Here is a 13,471-nt window from a genome sequence, read left to right on the forward strand (position 1 = left end):
CGAATCGGTTATTTTGTATATAAGCTTTGGAGTTTTTATTTATGTTTTGATAAACGTATGCATTTGTTTATAATTTTCATAATAACATGTATCCCCATAGAATTTTGCATTGCTTTTGTACTTTATGAACATTTTATAATACTGTATATTATTTTTATTATTCGATACTTCTATACAAACATTTCTACAACTCGAAAACAAACTCATTTCTACCTAAGATTCCTTTTATTAAATTGTTAACAAAAATCACGGCATAATGTAGTGTGCCAATGTAAATACTTTTGTTGATATGTTAACACTATGTTAGCAAAGTTCAGTACTAATGATAGCTTTCAATTTCATGCTTATTATACGTCTATCGCTATTTCCTCCTTCCTTAACATTCCCGACCGAAGTTAAGGGATGCAGAGTCCAAAGCTTCCAGCATCAACCTTCATAGCATGGTGCGTGTTTCCCCCTCCTAACTCCTCCTAAGGCAATGTTCTTATGGTTTGCATGATCGCATGGATTTTACTCTTTTCTCATCTTTCAATAAACTTGGCTTTCAGTGCAACTCGTTCCGATGCGTCATGAAACGACGGCCCAAGTGAAGCAATGCTCCACCATGATCAATCACCCCGGAACGCGTGGTGCGATTGAATTCGTTCCACTCTCGCTTATAATCATGCGTTTCCTTGTTTTTCTCCTTGCACGCCACCCGCCACACCCCCCCAGGGAAGAGATCATCACCAAGAGCAAATACTTTGAGCAGGAGGAAGCGAAGCGCAAGGCCGAAGTGGACGCAGAAGCAGCGGCAGCTGCTGCAGCCGCCGCCGCCGCCGCCGCCGCCTCCTCATCCTCCTCCTCCTCCGCCGCCGGCAGCAACATCAATGCGAACAGCGGCGTGGGCGGTGGAGCGCCCGATGGCGGGGCCAGCATGACACTGATGGCGGCCAGCGGAGACAGCAGCACCGGAAGCAATGGAAACGATGGAACCAGCAGCGGGCTGGAGCAGGAGGAGCGCGAGGATGACGAGAGCTCGTCGCAGGATGACGACGTGTTCTACGACAGCGAGGGTGGCGAGAAGGAGGAGGACTGCAAGCCCTGTCCGGTGGTGAAGCCTACGTTCCTGTGCGGCAGCGACAACCGGACGTACTCGTCGCTCTGCCGGCTCGAGTACCACAACTGCATCCACGTTAGCGAGGTTAAAGTGAGCTGCAAGGGCTTCTGTCCATGCAAAGGTAAGCGCAAGGTAGGGGACATAGAGGATGAGCGAGGGGGAGCAAATACTAGCGGTTGCTAAGCCACCCATCCCCCGGAACTGTCGACGTCGGCAATCCGCAGCGGAATGCGCTCTTTCACGCGAAAATGCGATACGAGCTGTAAGGACGATTTCATGCGAAGCATTCAATTGCATAGCTTCAGGCGCCTATGGGGGGAATTCGCTAACAACTCCATATCGTGCCAGCGATTCAAAGCGATTCCGCGGAAACCGTACGGAATTCCCAGTGTGTTGTAGTTTTTCATGTCGAAGCGGAAATTTGAAAAAGTCCATAAATCGATGAATTAATCCCCAATAAACCAATAATCCCTCTATTTGACACAATCAATTAAACACAATGTCGCTCGGGGGTGCTGGTATTTCACCATTTTGCCATTATTGCAACCTATCATAAGTAATAACTGTGGTGGGAGAAACATAATGATGGAGGGATCGAAATTATCAAATTATACCCTTGAAATGTCTAATGAGGATACATTATTGCACATTTTCCCATCCCGTTTGTATCGAGGCCACGTATGCTAATTGGCTAAAGCTGATTTAATCAGTCAATACAAAAAATTCTCTGCAAACAACACGTGTTAATATGGAAAAACGATTTCCGCTTTTTTCAACCATCGATCTATTTAAACTCGTAATCTTACACTTCATATCTCCTCCACCAGAATAAAACATGTGAAAAGTTCTGCAATCGTTTCGGTTCTGTAGCCACAGAACTTCTCAAGAGTGGACATTATTAACCGAAGCCATCAACACCCCATCTGCTACTGATGCCGGATTAGGTTCTTTCGGTATTTGCTCGTTACAATCCAGTTTAGTAAATACCCTGCCAAGCACAGGCTGCCGCATACACGTTACATGTAACCGGACGCGGACCGATTCCTCGCCGTAAAACCCAAACCCCCTGCGAGCGTAATTGCCGTGTTTGCTTGCTTTTAATTAACTTCGATTAACGGGCCACGCGCTTGTTTTCATTTTTAATTTCATGTCAACCGTTAATAAACTACCCTCTGCTGCATGCTCGTGCAACCGTGGCGGCGTTTCATGTCGGGCAAGTGTATTTCGTTCTTTTTTAAATGTTTCCGTTCGGCTCCCTATCTACCGGTTCGGTTTTTCGAGCTGCTCCAGGCGGAATCGCGTGAGCACACCGTATCTGTCGGGCCGGGAGTCGCGTTTTCCAACGACGTCCCTGCGGATGGCAACATTAAACGATACCCCCGCCATTTCGGGCCCGAAGTGCTCCGAGAACGAGTGGTTCCTGGGAATGGAGCATGGAACCGTTGCCTGCTAGCGCAAGGTATATTAATTCAAGACGACGTATCGGAGCATTTCCTTCCATCGTCCCGAAAAAAGGCAACTTCGGGAGGAAGCACATTAAAGTCGCAATTAGATAATCTGGATTCATTAACTCCATAAGAGTAATATTTAAATATTCAATCCATTGAAAACACTCAAGAGTGAATTGTTATTCTTCCAATATTTATCAATTTAAAAAAATTGTTTTTATTAGCTCCTTCAAAAAAGCTCCATGTCAACTAGCTCTTCAACCTTTCTACTTTCTTCCAAACCCAACGCAAGGAAACTTAACAACTTTTTCCAAATTTATTACAACTACCTTTTGTCTGGTCGTTTTGCGCGTTTCATTGGAACAAAACCAACCCAGATGTGTTGCGATTTAATTCTACTCTCTATTGCTCCGTTCGCCGTTGTCGCTTGCGAGGACAAAATTTATGTCACGAACATGCTAGCGAAATTCATAAATTCCGAAAACTGCCTCCGGAAGGTGCGGGCTGATCAGGACCTCGCACAGATACACGGACTGGTGCTTACGCCCAGCACTTTCCACGACCATACCCTCTAAAAAATGCTTGTGTGTGTGTGAGTCTGTGTGTATGTGGCACGAGAGAAGCTTTTCGTTTCCTAAGAACGTGTAACTGTTCCGAGGAAAAAAAAAAGGTGGTTGGAAAAACAACAAACCCGGTAACGAAGGAGATAGCTACGGAAACTACAGGTTGCGAGCGTCGAGCAGAAAAAGCAATTTAAATTATGTTTACTTGCCCTACCTCCTCGCCGGTGTCCCCGGCCCTTCAGTTCGCCAGCTCTGTTGTGCGCATCCTGCGGAACCGGGAAGCGCAAGCCTTCGTCTGCTACTCGCGTCGCCCGACGCAACCGGACAATCCGACTGTTTGTCAGCATTATTTTGTGTGTACGAAATTCAGTTCCATCACGGCGACGAACATTTCACCCCGCTCCCGGTACCGGAAGAGGGAGAGGCATATTTTTTAAGTCAGCTTTTTGGTTGTCCTCCGTCATCCCCATTACGGTTACTTCCCAGCCTGTACCTTTTCTTCGTAGCCGTAAGACCGTTTCAAGTGGTCGGGACGGACGGCTTCCACTTGAACCATACATCACCGTTGTTTGTAGTTGTTCTTCCCCTGTTTCTCCCCCGGCAACCTCTGGCCAGGTGCCAGAACCGTTTCCGATGTTGATGATGCACTCCACCATGTTCCCCCGGTCCGATGATGGCGATGACGTGGAAGGGAAGGAACGGTGGAAGGGTGCGGTCTGCCTTTCTCCAACACTACAGGATACTTTTTAGTTATAGTCTTACAGCACAGTTTGGTAGTTCCGTGGCCGGACGGGGGCTCGGAACGTGCCCAAGGAAAGCAAGTTCATTTTCAGCCGACAGTTATGCGACGTTCATCCTAGTTACGGGCGAGGATCAGCCACTTGTGTTGCTGTGGGTGTAAAAACTACGGGAACGGTATGGTGCTTCCCGGGGGCGCTCGTTCAATATGCAGTCTGTGGAGTCTCGGGGATGCTCGGTTGGTTGGTTGGTGTGCGGCGCATGTTTTATGGTTGGAACAAGTGAGAAACATTTTTAATTTCCACTCCAGCAACTCGCGCCAACCACCACCGCTGGCCATGTGCAGGTTCCGGAGCGCTGGCGCCTTTGGAGAACTGCATTCCACAGGCGTCTCCATGCTGAGAACAAAACTCTACAACCTCGACGCAAGGAAGCCTGTTGAGTTGCAATTGCGACAACTTGTACCGTGTCTTGATGCGCTTGCTTCACCATCAATCATTCCGTACAGGGTGCACCACAAGATTGTCCGAAGTCAGGTGAAAAATAAATTATTATTTCTCATTTATTATAACTTCATATCCTATACAAATCCTAAATCAGTTTCACCAAAGGATTTTGTAATAAAACATTTGTATAAATAAAATAAAAATAATTATTTTTAGTCTCACCCTGTACTAGATGAATAATCTATTACGCCCAAGATATATGAAGAGACATACGTTCTCTTTATTCATCTTTTTCATTATGCAAAGGTTATGCATTGAAAAACGCAATACACTCTTCTACGTGCAAACTCTGGTATCAAAAGCTTCTCCTGCACCCCTTCGCGTTCATTTGTTTTCCCCTATAATGAAACGATCTCTCCGACACGCCCTGATAAGGTAGAGAAAGACACGTAGTTGTCACTAATTGATGATCCACATATGTCTACTGCAGCGAAGCCAGCCAGCCAGCCAGCCAGTCGGGGTGATCCTTTGGTGGCCAAAGAAAAACACCACCCGTCAGAAAAAGACACCCTTCCATTCCATCCCGCACATGTTCGGGAAAAAACCATTTCGGTTATCCAGCATCATCGATTCGGCACCCTGATGGATAGCAAATGTCCGTTTGTACGAACAATGAGTTCATCGGAGTGGAACTGTGCGGCTTACTGGGTGGACACTGGGTGGAGTCTTTTTCTTTTCGTTCCTCCCTATCCCTGCTGTTCTGTCATCCTTCCCTCTAATTGCCCATAAATTCCGACCGATTGCACAAATTCCCTTTTGATGAGCTGATTGATGGAAGAAGCGGTGGTCGCTCCGGCTCGAGTCGTGGCCCGTTGGGTGCGTCAGCCGGATAAGGATGGTCCTGCTCGGACTCGGTGGTCGAACGGGATCCCGAAAGCAAAAGCACTTTAATCTAATTATTTACACACTTATGTACGGAAACCTAGGGACGAGCATATGAGTGTACGATTGCGTCATGGAGCGATAAGTTTGTGGAACGTTTCGGGATAAAGAATGAAATGTATGGTTATAACTTTGGAACTTGCAAGGGAATAATCTTTTGATTCAAACGGTAATAAACGTATGTTTTTTTAACCCCAAGAAAACTATTTCAAGATGCCGACACAAATTAATCATATTTGAATACGCCATAAAGAAACAATTGCAAATAAAAAGTCTTATAATTTTCTCTTATAGATTGAACGTTGAGAATTATCTTGCAAATTTTCTTAATAACCTATTTGAACACCAACCAAAAGACACGTATTACCAAAGTGTTAAAGCAAGTTTCTGAAATTTGTCAACATGGCATAATTCCCATCATTCTCATTCAAGTGAACTTATTTCATGTTGGGTAGACTTTATGGATAAGTGTAACCCAAAAACTATGGCCAGGATGGATGCCAAGGCCACAAACCCATACACACACTCTCACACACACAGCACATAGAGTTGCAAAAAAAACGAAAAGCAACACGCAACCAAACACTCGATTGCGATGATGATCTCGCCGTCGCTGGAAAATACGAGCAAAAAGTAAAGTGAAAATCAGCAATCAGTTTTTTTTTCTCCTTTTCATTCCCCATTTTTTCCGTCCATTTCTCATTTTCTCTCTTTTTCTTTTTCCATCTTCTCTAACGCTCCAAATTCGATTCGGAAAATGGCACAGTTCATATTAGAAAAAAAAGGTTCGACCATGTAGAATCCGCAAAACGGGGGAAAAAAGCAGAACCCATCGAAACAGGAAGACCGATTCTGCCTCCAGGGCCAGCAAACAGAGAAGGTTGTGGGTGGATGCAATTTAGCCACCCACCGCCAACTCCGCTCATCCCGGCTCTAGATATTTTTTTTTTCAATTTCAATTCTCTCTCCAGGCCGTGTTCGGTTTTATTTCCTTCCATTCCATTTCACTGCCAGCGACTTGCCAAACGCGCGCACGTATAGCTTCCGTACGTACGCACACGATGCCAGGGACTGGTCCTTTCCGGTGTCCGCCCGATTGCCGATGTGTTTATATCCTTATGTGCGACCGAGCGCGTCTCACGCTCGTTACGTTTATCTGCACACATTTTTGCCTTCTGTCTTCTCATTCTCGTTCTTTCTCTCCCCCCACCGCAGCCAACAACCTGCTGCAGGACCTGCGAAAACAGCAGCGGATGGCCGAGCGGATGAGCGCGTTCAACGCCAAGTACCAGCGGACGCTCGACAGCAATGACATCAACGCAGACAACCTCATTCCATCGGAAAAGGTAAGGGGGGGGCAGGAGGGCGAAGGGCGGACGTAAGGTTGATGGATTGGCGGTCCCCTCCGAGGCCGAGATGCAGCGGGTAGTGAAGCGTATGTGGAGCGTACTGCTGTGCGCAAGATGATATTGATTTTTCCACCCAACGCCCGGACGCTTTCCTTCCACTTCGTCGCTCGCTTCGGGCGCTAACACTTCGAAGCCACCGTCCCGAGGTGCTTCCTTCCTTCCCGTGCGTGGTGTTTTTATTTGCTTTTGTGCCTCCACGCGCCTCCAGCTTTAAACCGAGAAACGGTATCGGACCAAGCACACCGCCGTAACGCCATCCATCAATGTATTTCAATTTTCCGCATTACGGCGCATCATTTGCTCGACGTTTGCTGACCATCGGCCGGAAATGGTACGCCATGGCATCGAACGAGCTGCGAAATGATTTAGTTTCCACTTCCAGCTTAATTTTTGTGATTTTTTTTTTTCATCCATATCCTTGCAGTCATTATCATGGTTTCGTTATCCATGAATTTAATTCCGAGTGCTTCATGTTGCAAGCTGCGCGTTATTGGGTCGTAAATTTCACTTACATTCTTCTGATTTCATCGTTATATTTTGCTTCCGTTTCTCGTATTCTCGCTATCACATCTTCCTCGTTTGTTTGAAACACTTTCGAACAAAACAAAAAACAAAACACACTTTGTTTTACGTTCGATACATTATCTGCTGCAGCTTTCACAAATTTACAATCCATTGCGGCTCCGCATCGCTTTCGATTCGGATCCGGTGGTAGCACGAAAGAATGCCAAAAATAAAACACTCGAATTTAAGCGAGCCCAACGTTATGGTCGAACAGATTAACCCCAGGGGGAAAATTGCCACACTGTACAGGGCGGAGAAAAAAATAAAACCCTTCCCACCAGTGGAAAACTGCACCGTTTCGTGGAATGCACGGATGGAAACGGAGTAAAAGCTGAACAAACGCCAACATGGAATCCCGCAGGAAGAAAGGCCGACGTAAACCGGCATGCAATGGCCACAAAAGCAACGGGAGAGGAGAGCGAAGGGGCTGCGAACACATCGGACGATCGGTAGTGACCATGCCCGGCAACCACAATCGGAGCTTAAAGCATCAGACACGCTTTCCGGGCATGAGGAAGCGGGGAGGGGGAGGGAATGTAAATAAATAAACCACCATACATCAATGGCAAGCGATTGAACCGTTCGCATTCGCACCAGTTTTCCCCGAGGGACGGACGCAACTGACAGGCAATCTGTTGGGATCTATAAACTAGCATAACTCGTGCCATTTGCCTGATCTCTCGTCGCCTACCCATTGCCAACGGATCGCTTTCCACCCGGTCGGCCGGCTCGAATCAAAACAAACCGATCCCGGGGGAAATGCAGGTCAAACATTCTGTTGAAAACGGAACCCTAACCCTATCGCATAGCATCGATTATTTAAAGTGCAAAAATCTACTTCAACTTCAAAGCTTCTTTTTCATTTGCGAGATCTGTAGGTTTTCCCGCATGTTGAGCAATTTTATGGTCCTTCTTAACAAAATATGTAAAGGCCGGTCCACACACTCCGTTTTGCACAACGTTTTACGTTTGCGCAGTTTTAAGACGGTATGAAAACGTTGCAATTGTGAGCGACCAGACGGTTCAGTCTTATTTGTGCTTTTACTCAGTTTTTGATGATATCGCAATGGAGGAGGTTCTCCTGTGGTCAACTTTTGCGTGTTGGTTTGTTTAAAAACAAAAAAGATTGGAATATCCCAAAAGAACCGGCGTGACTTTTCCCATACTAGATTATTGCGTGAATTACACTATGAACCTTATGACTGGTAAAACTACTTGAGAATGGACTTTTTCACATTTGTGTCTCTATTGGCAGTTGCATCAATTTCCTTGTATTTTTCCACTAATTTTTCGTAGGCTTCTCCCTTTTTCTCCCTGTTACTGTGATCTGTCGATATTACACGTCAAACACAAGGAGAGCTTTGTTAACGTGCAGTAAATTGCGTTAGAAATTCTCGAAAACATTGCCAAAGGTCAGCCATTGCCGCGTTATTAGCAAAAACTGTCAAAAATCGAACAAATTTCCTCCGAACAGGTTGAATAAAGCATCAAATTCCATCGACATGTTCGTACAGCCCGGTTGAGTCATGAAGTTTGCGCAGTTTTCAAAGCAATTTTGTTCATAATATCGTTGCAACTGTGCAGTTCTCCGGTCAAGCTAAAAACTGTGCAGTTTTCCTGTCCACACGCAACGTTTTACCTGCTACGTTTTGAACTGCTCAGGTAAAACGTTGTGAAAAACGGAGCGTGTGGACCGGCCTTTACTAAGCATTTACTTGTAAAATCCTTTAACACGGTGTGTACCACGTCAATCAAAAGTGGGTGACAGCAGCAACTAGTTCAAAAAAGTTTGTGACCCATAAATAAATGAAAATGCAACATAAAAGCTATACTAATACATGTACGTGTATTAAAAATAAGTTATTTAGGAGGCTAAGTCTTTGCTTGGGCTTCGAAAACCACCGGTTTAACAAATGCAACAAAATTTATTAAAGAAGATTAAACTAAAAAAGTGTGCTCAAAACACTTGGTGTACAATTACAACGTGTAAAGTATAATTTAATTAAATTTCGTTATAAAAAGATCTTATTTTCAAAGCATTAAATATTTCCTTCAACTTAATGTTGTTACAACCACTTCCGAACTGCTTGGTTTTGGATTACCTTTTAGTTTTTCTTAGACATTCTCAGACTTTCTTTTAGACCTTTCTCAATAAACCCTTTTATTATTAACGCTCTTCCATTTTTATGAACCACCATCAATTTACGTGCAAACATCTTAAAAGTATGTCAACAATTGTCATCTTGCGATATTACTGGAAACGTAATTTATTTTCTTTGCTTCCATCTTCCCGCTTCGAATTCCATGATTAACAAACTAGAGAAAAATGCGATTTCATTGAATTATATCCCTAAAAAAGCTTACTCTTTATGATAAGAATAAAACTGGCTGCAAAGTAAAGAATGGCAACTTGCAACGAAAGTTGGCTGGCGGACAAGTCTAAATCATTAACGGCCACTGAAGCAAGCCGCGGGTCGGCGACGTTCGCGCCCCATCAGTCAAGGCAAATAGCTGCACAAGTTGCAGTTTTCGTGCTGATTTGGATTTGTTGTTCTACTACATTTTTCGCTCCTTCTTTTGCTTCTTTTTACGCATCTGTGATAACTTCTCAAATGGAAGAAGTTTTGTGCACGGTAAGAAAAAAAAAACCCTCGGTTGCCCCGCCCAACAGCGTATTATCGGCGGTATTCTTCAGTTCCATTTGTCTTTTTTTTTCTTTTGTTATTTATTTCACTTCCACGAAGAAAAGTTCGCGGTCCGTTCGTTGTGTCCTACAGCGGTGTACGCGAGAAAAGTTTCAATTGCGAATTTCCAACCGCGTTTCATTTTATTCTTTTCTATTTTACTATCCCCCCCTTCCATCCTTTTTACTTTTCACCTGACTCACCGTGGCGCTTTCCTTCCTTGCCCACTTGCGTGCAGTTACGCGGCCATTGCTCGGGAGCAGTTTTAATATTATTTACAGCCAAAAGCAATTCAACTCTAATTAAGCTTTTCGCACAATAGAAAAAAAGGCTCGAGGGTCGGTGGTTCATGGTAGCGAAACCGTAGCAAAAGCACAACATTTTACACAACCCTCGGATGGACGCTGGCAATGGCAGGGATAAGCCGGATCCGGCGGATGTTCCGAGCACCGCACCGGAAACCTTCACCCTATAAGACGTCAATGGGCGTGATGAGCATGTCCTCCATGTGTGGGAGGCGAGAGACGTGTATGAATTGTAAGAAAAACAAAGCCCTCGAAAGAATTGCTCGGAGGTAGTCTTTATTCAGCTGCGTTCAAGGTAGCGTCCTTTTGTTGATGCCATTATTTGTGGTTGCTAAATGAAATGGTTTTTTTAGCAAAGCCAGTTTTTTTTTAATAACGTATTGTTAATTGGAAACGCAAACAAAATCTCAACTTTATAGGGTTTGCTCAACGCTGGCGCAGATGCATCTTCACAGCGGTTGTAACGCCAATCGATGGTCGTGATGAAAGCAACCGAAACTCAAACCAACATAGACATAGCGAGATAATCTCCAAAACAAAGTAAAGCGACCCGCCGTAAATTAACGATAAACCCCCGGGTTAATTAAGGGACAAAAAATTTGCGGGAATACTAAAACGGTTCCGATTCCTCCCGAACGGAAACCCCAGAGAATCCATATCGTCGGAATAAACGAACAAAGAACACAGAAGGCGAAAAAGATCAACACAACGTGCCATGAGCTTACGCTTCAAGACACTACAGTGTGGAGTGTGTTGAGGAAAAAAACCTTGCTGTAAACCTCGTTTCCCTTGCACGGGCCACATTTCCTTGGCTCGTAAAAAGAGATGATCCCATTGCGAGCAGGAAACCATACCGTTCGGCAAGACACGCGAGCGAGGGCTTTTCAAACTCCCAAACCCACTCCCGGCCCCGGATATCTGCTCCAAGATGGTGTTCACCAAAAAACATACCATTCCATAAATCATGCATTAGCCGAACTTGAGCAACCCCCGACACGCTTCGCCATGGCCCGATAAGCAGCGCCACCAGCGCCCTATCGGTTCCGATCTTGGCGTTCCCGTGCAGGATGTACTTGAAGAGGGTGGCCGCTTGGGCAAACATTTCTCGCTCCTTTCCCCGTTGATTAGATCGCCCGGGATAGCGCCCTCCGGGAAACACGTTTCGATACTCGAAAAACCTCGCGCCGTGATAAAGTCGTCATCGCGGTGCCGCTCGCCGATTGACAGGATGCATCCTTTTTTCTTCCTTTTCGTTCCCTGTTTTTCTATGTTCTAAATTTTTTTCTCCGAACAGCTCCATCGTTTGGTTAGGCGTTAAGCATGAAATGAAAAGCGATGGATATCAAAATCCTGGGATGGATAGTCTTAAAGGTCGCTGAAGTTTTCTGCCGACTGCTACAGGGTTGGCTCGTTGGAAATGGAAACCCTATAGGCTCACCACGACAAGTGCCTTCACGAGCCGCCCGGAAGTAAACGGCATTTAAAAATGGGAATTAAGGGGATGCGAAAAAAACGGCTTCGAATAAAGGCATTTCATTAGGTTGAGCAAACACATAATTCTCCGGGCGACTGATGAAAGATTGCGTGTTTTCGTTTTGATGACTACAAAAAATGGGTTGCCAGTTTACTTTTTACTATTTTTTTTAAATAAAGTTCTTCTAGTTTTTGATGGATAAAATCATTCTCCTTTTCTTCCGTCAAATATCTCTGTTGTTAAATTTGAGAGTATTCGTATTAAATGGTAGGAATTAAAGCTTCTTCAAAATCCGTAAACATCCTCCGTATTACGATACATTTCTTGACGTCGTTGCAAAAGAGGCACAGTTGTTTAGTGTGTTGCTCTTTCCTTCTCGTCGGCCTCTTAATTAAGAGCCGACCACGAACACACATGCACCAGCACTATCGACAGGCAAAATCACAACACTCGGATAGTAAAATCACAAAATGGACGATGGGCTGGCGAGTCGTTGGGACGTTTTCCAGGTTTGCTTATGCGGATTAAATATTCTTCTCGTTTTTCACAACAGCAGCAGCTGAAGGAGGAAAAGAACCGGCACTACAACCACATCAACTCGCAGTACACATTCACGCCGGAGGAGATCAAGTACGACAACAAGCACTACAAGTACATTAAGTACACGACGTACAAGGGCAAGGTAGGTCGGTATGAGTGAGTGTATGCGTGTGTGCACTGTAGGACAAGAATGTCCAATTCATCTATGGAAAGCTTTTCGTGAAGATTTATTATTTATGTTTGCTGAATTGATATGTTTTGTGATCATCTGATGTTCATTTGAGATTAATTCCTTGTTGTCAGATTTAGTTTTCGTATGACTTTTGACAAACTTTTGTGACCATACAATATTAAAAACTGCGTTTTCAAATTATCGTATATTTCGAAAAAAATAATTATTCAGGTTGAATTAAACTTGTCAGCTGATTTACTTATCTTTCAACCAAGAGATTGGCTCTTGGAAAACGAGTTCGACTGCCCTGACAACCGAAGAGGAACACAACCGTGCGCACCCGTAACACGCCTACTACGGTGGAGACGGTGCTTGTAGCACGGGAAAATATTCATTACCATAACATTACTCATTTCGGATTTTTGTTTCCCTGCGCGTTATCCGACACGCCTTGCCGTTGTGCCTTTTCTGTGCCCTCACGTTCACCATTTATCTTCCCATCGCGTAGCCTTCAGCGCAGACAGCTCGTCAGTCCGGTGGCGGCCAGTACGATGGCTACGGTGCCCCGAACGGGGGCTCGGCCCGTTCCGCCGGCGAGGACAAGCACAAAATCCGAGGCTACAACGAGGTCCTCGACAAGTCGTCCGGCAGCAGCGGAAGTAGCGGCAGCAGCAGTAGCATCACCAACATCAATAATGGGAACATCAAGCCATCTAAATTGTCCGGCAGCTCGGCACGTAAGTAGTACTTGCACAGAAGACGCCCGTCCTGAGGAAGCGGGGGGGGTGAGGAGGGAGTGATGAGGTCCATTTAGCGCCAGTCACCTTCACCGTGCACCTTCACCGGTGACGCAGCTAGCGGCACCCAAAGCCAGGCCGTTCCGATTACTGTCAGCCGAGCATTGGAGGAGTCTTAATTTGACTTTCGAAACACGAAACACACTCCGTCGACTCGGGGCTTCCGTTCGCATGCTGCCACGCGTCAAATCTTTGCACGGCGCCTGAGCGCTTCCCGGTTCCGGTTTACCCAACACTGGTACTGGATACGGTGGGGTCTGTTTTTGAAATGAACAATCATTGTGCCGTGC

At 45.3% G+C, this 13,471-nt stretch overlaps 1 protein-coding gene across 1 annotated transcript in view; it reads left to right on the plus strand.

Moving 5' to 3' along the window:
- Positions 1-13,471, plus strand: part of LOC131260826 (proteoglycan Cow) — an 80,990-nt gene that overhangs the window by 60,785 nt on the left and 6,734 nt on the right. Inside the window, exons 5-8 of the mRNA XM_058262656.1 lie at positions 715-1,220; positions 6,452-6,587; positions 12,219-12,354; positions 12,893-13,121. Coding sequence (XP_058118639.1) covers positions 715-1,220; positions 6,452-6,587; positions 12,219-12,354; positions 12,893-13,121 — 1,007 coding nt within the window. The remainder of the gene's footprint in view (positions 1-714; positions 1,221-6,451; positions 6,588-12,218; positions 12,355-12,892; positions 13,122-13,471) is intronic.

The sequence above is a fragment of the Anopheles coustani genome, chromosome 3 (genome assembly GCF_943734705.1).
Source record: "Anopheles coustani chromosome 3, idAnoCousDA_361_x.2, whole genome shotgun sequence".
Lineage (NCBI taxonomy): Eukaryota > Metazoa > Arthropoda > Insecta > Diptera > Culicidae > Anopheles > Anopheles coustani.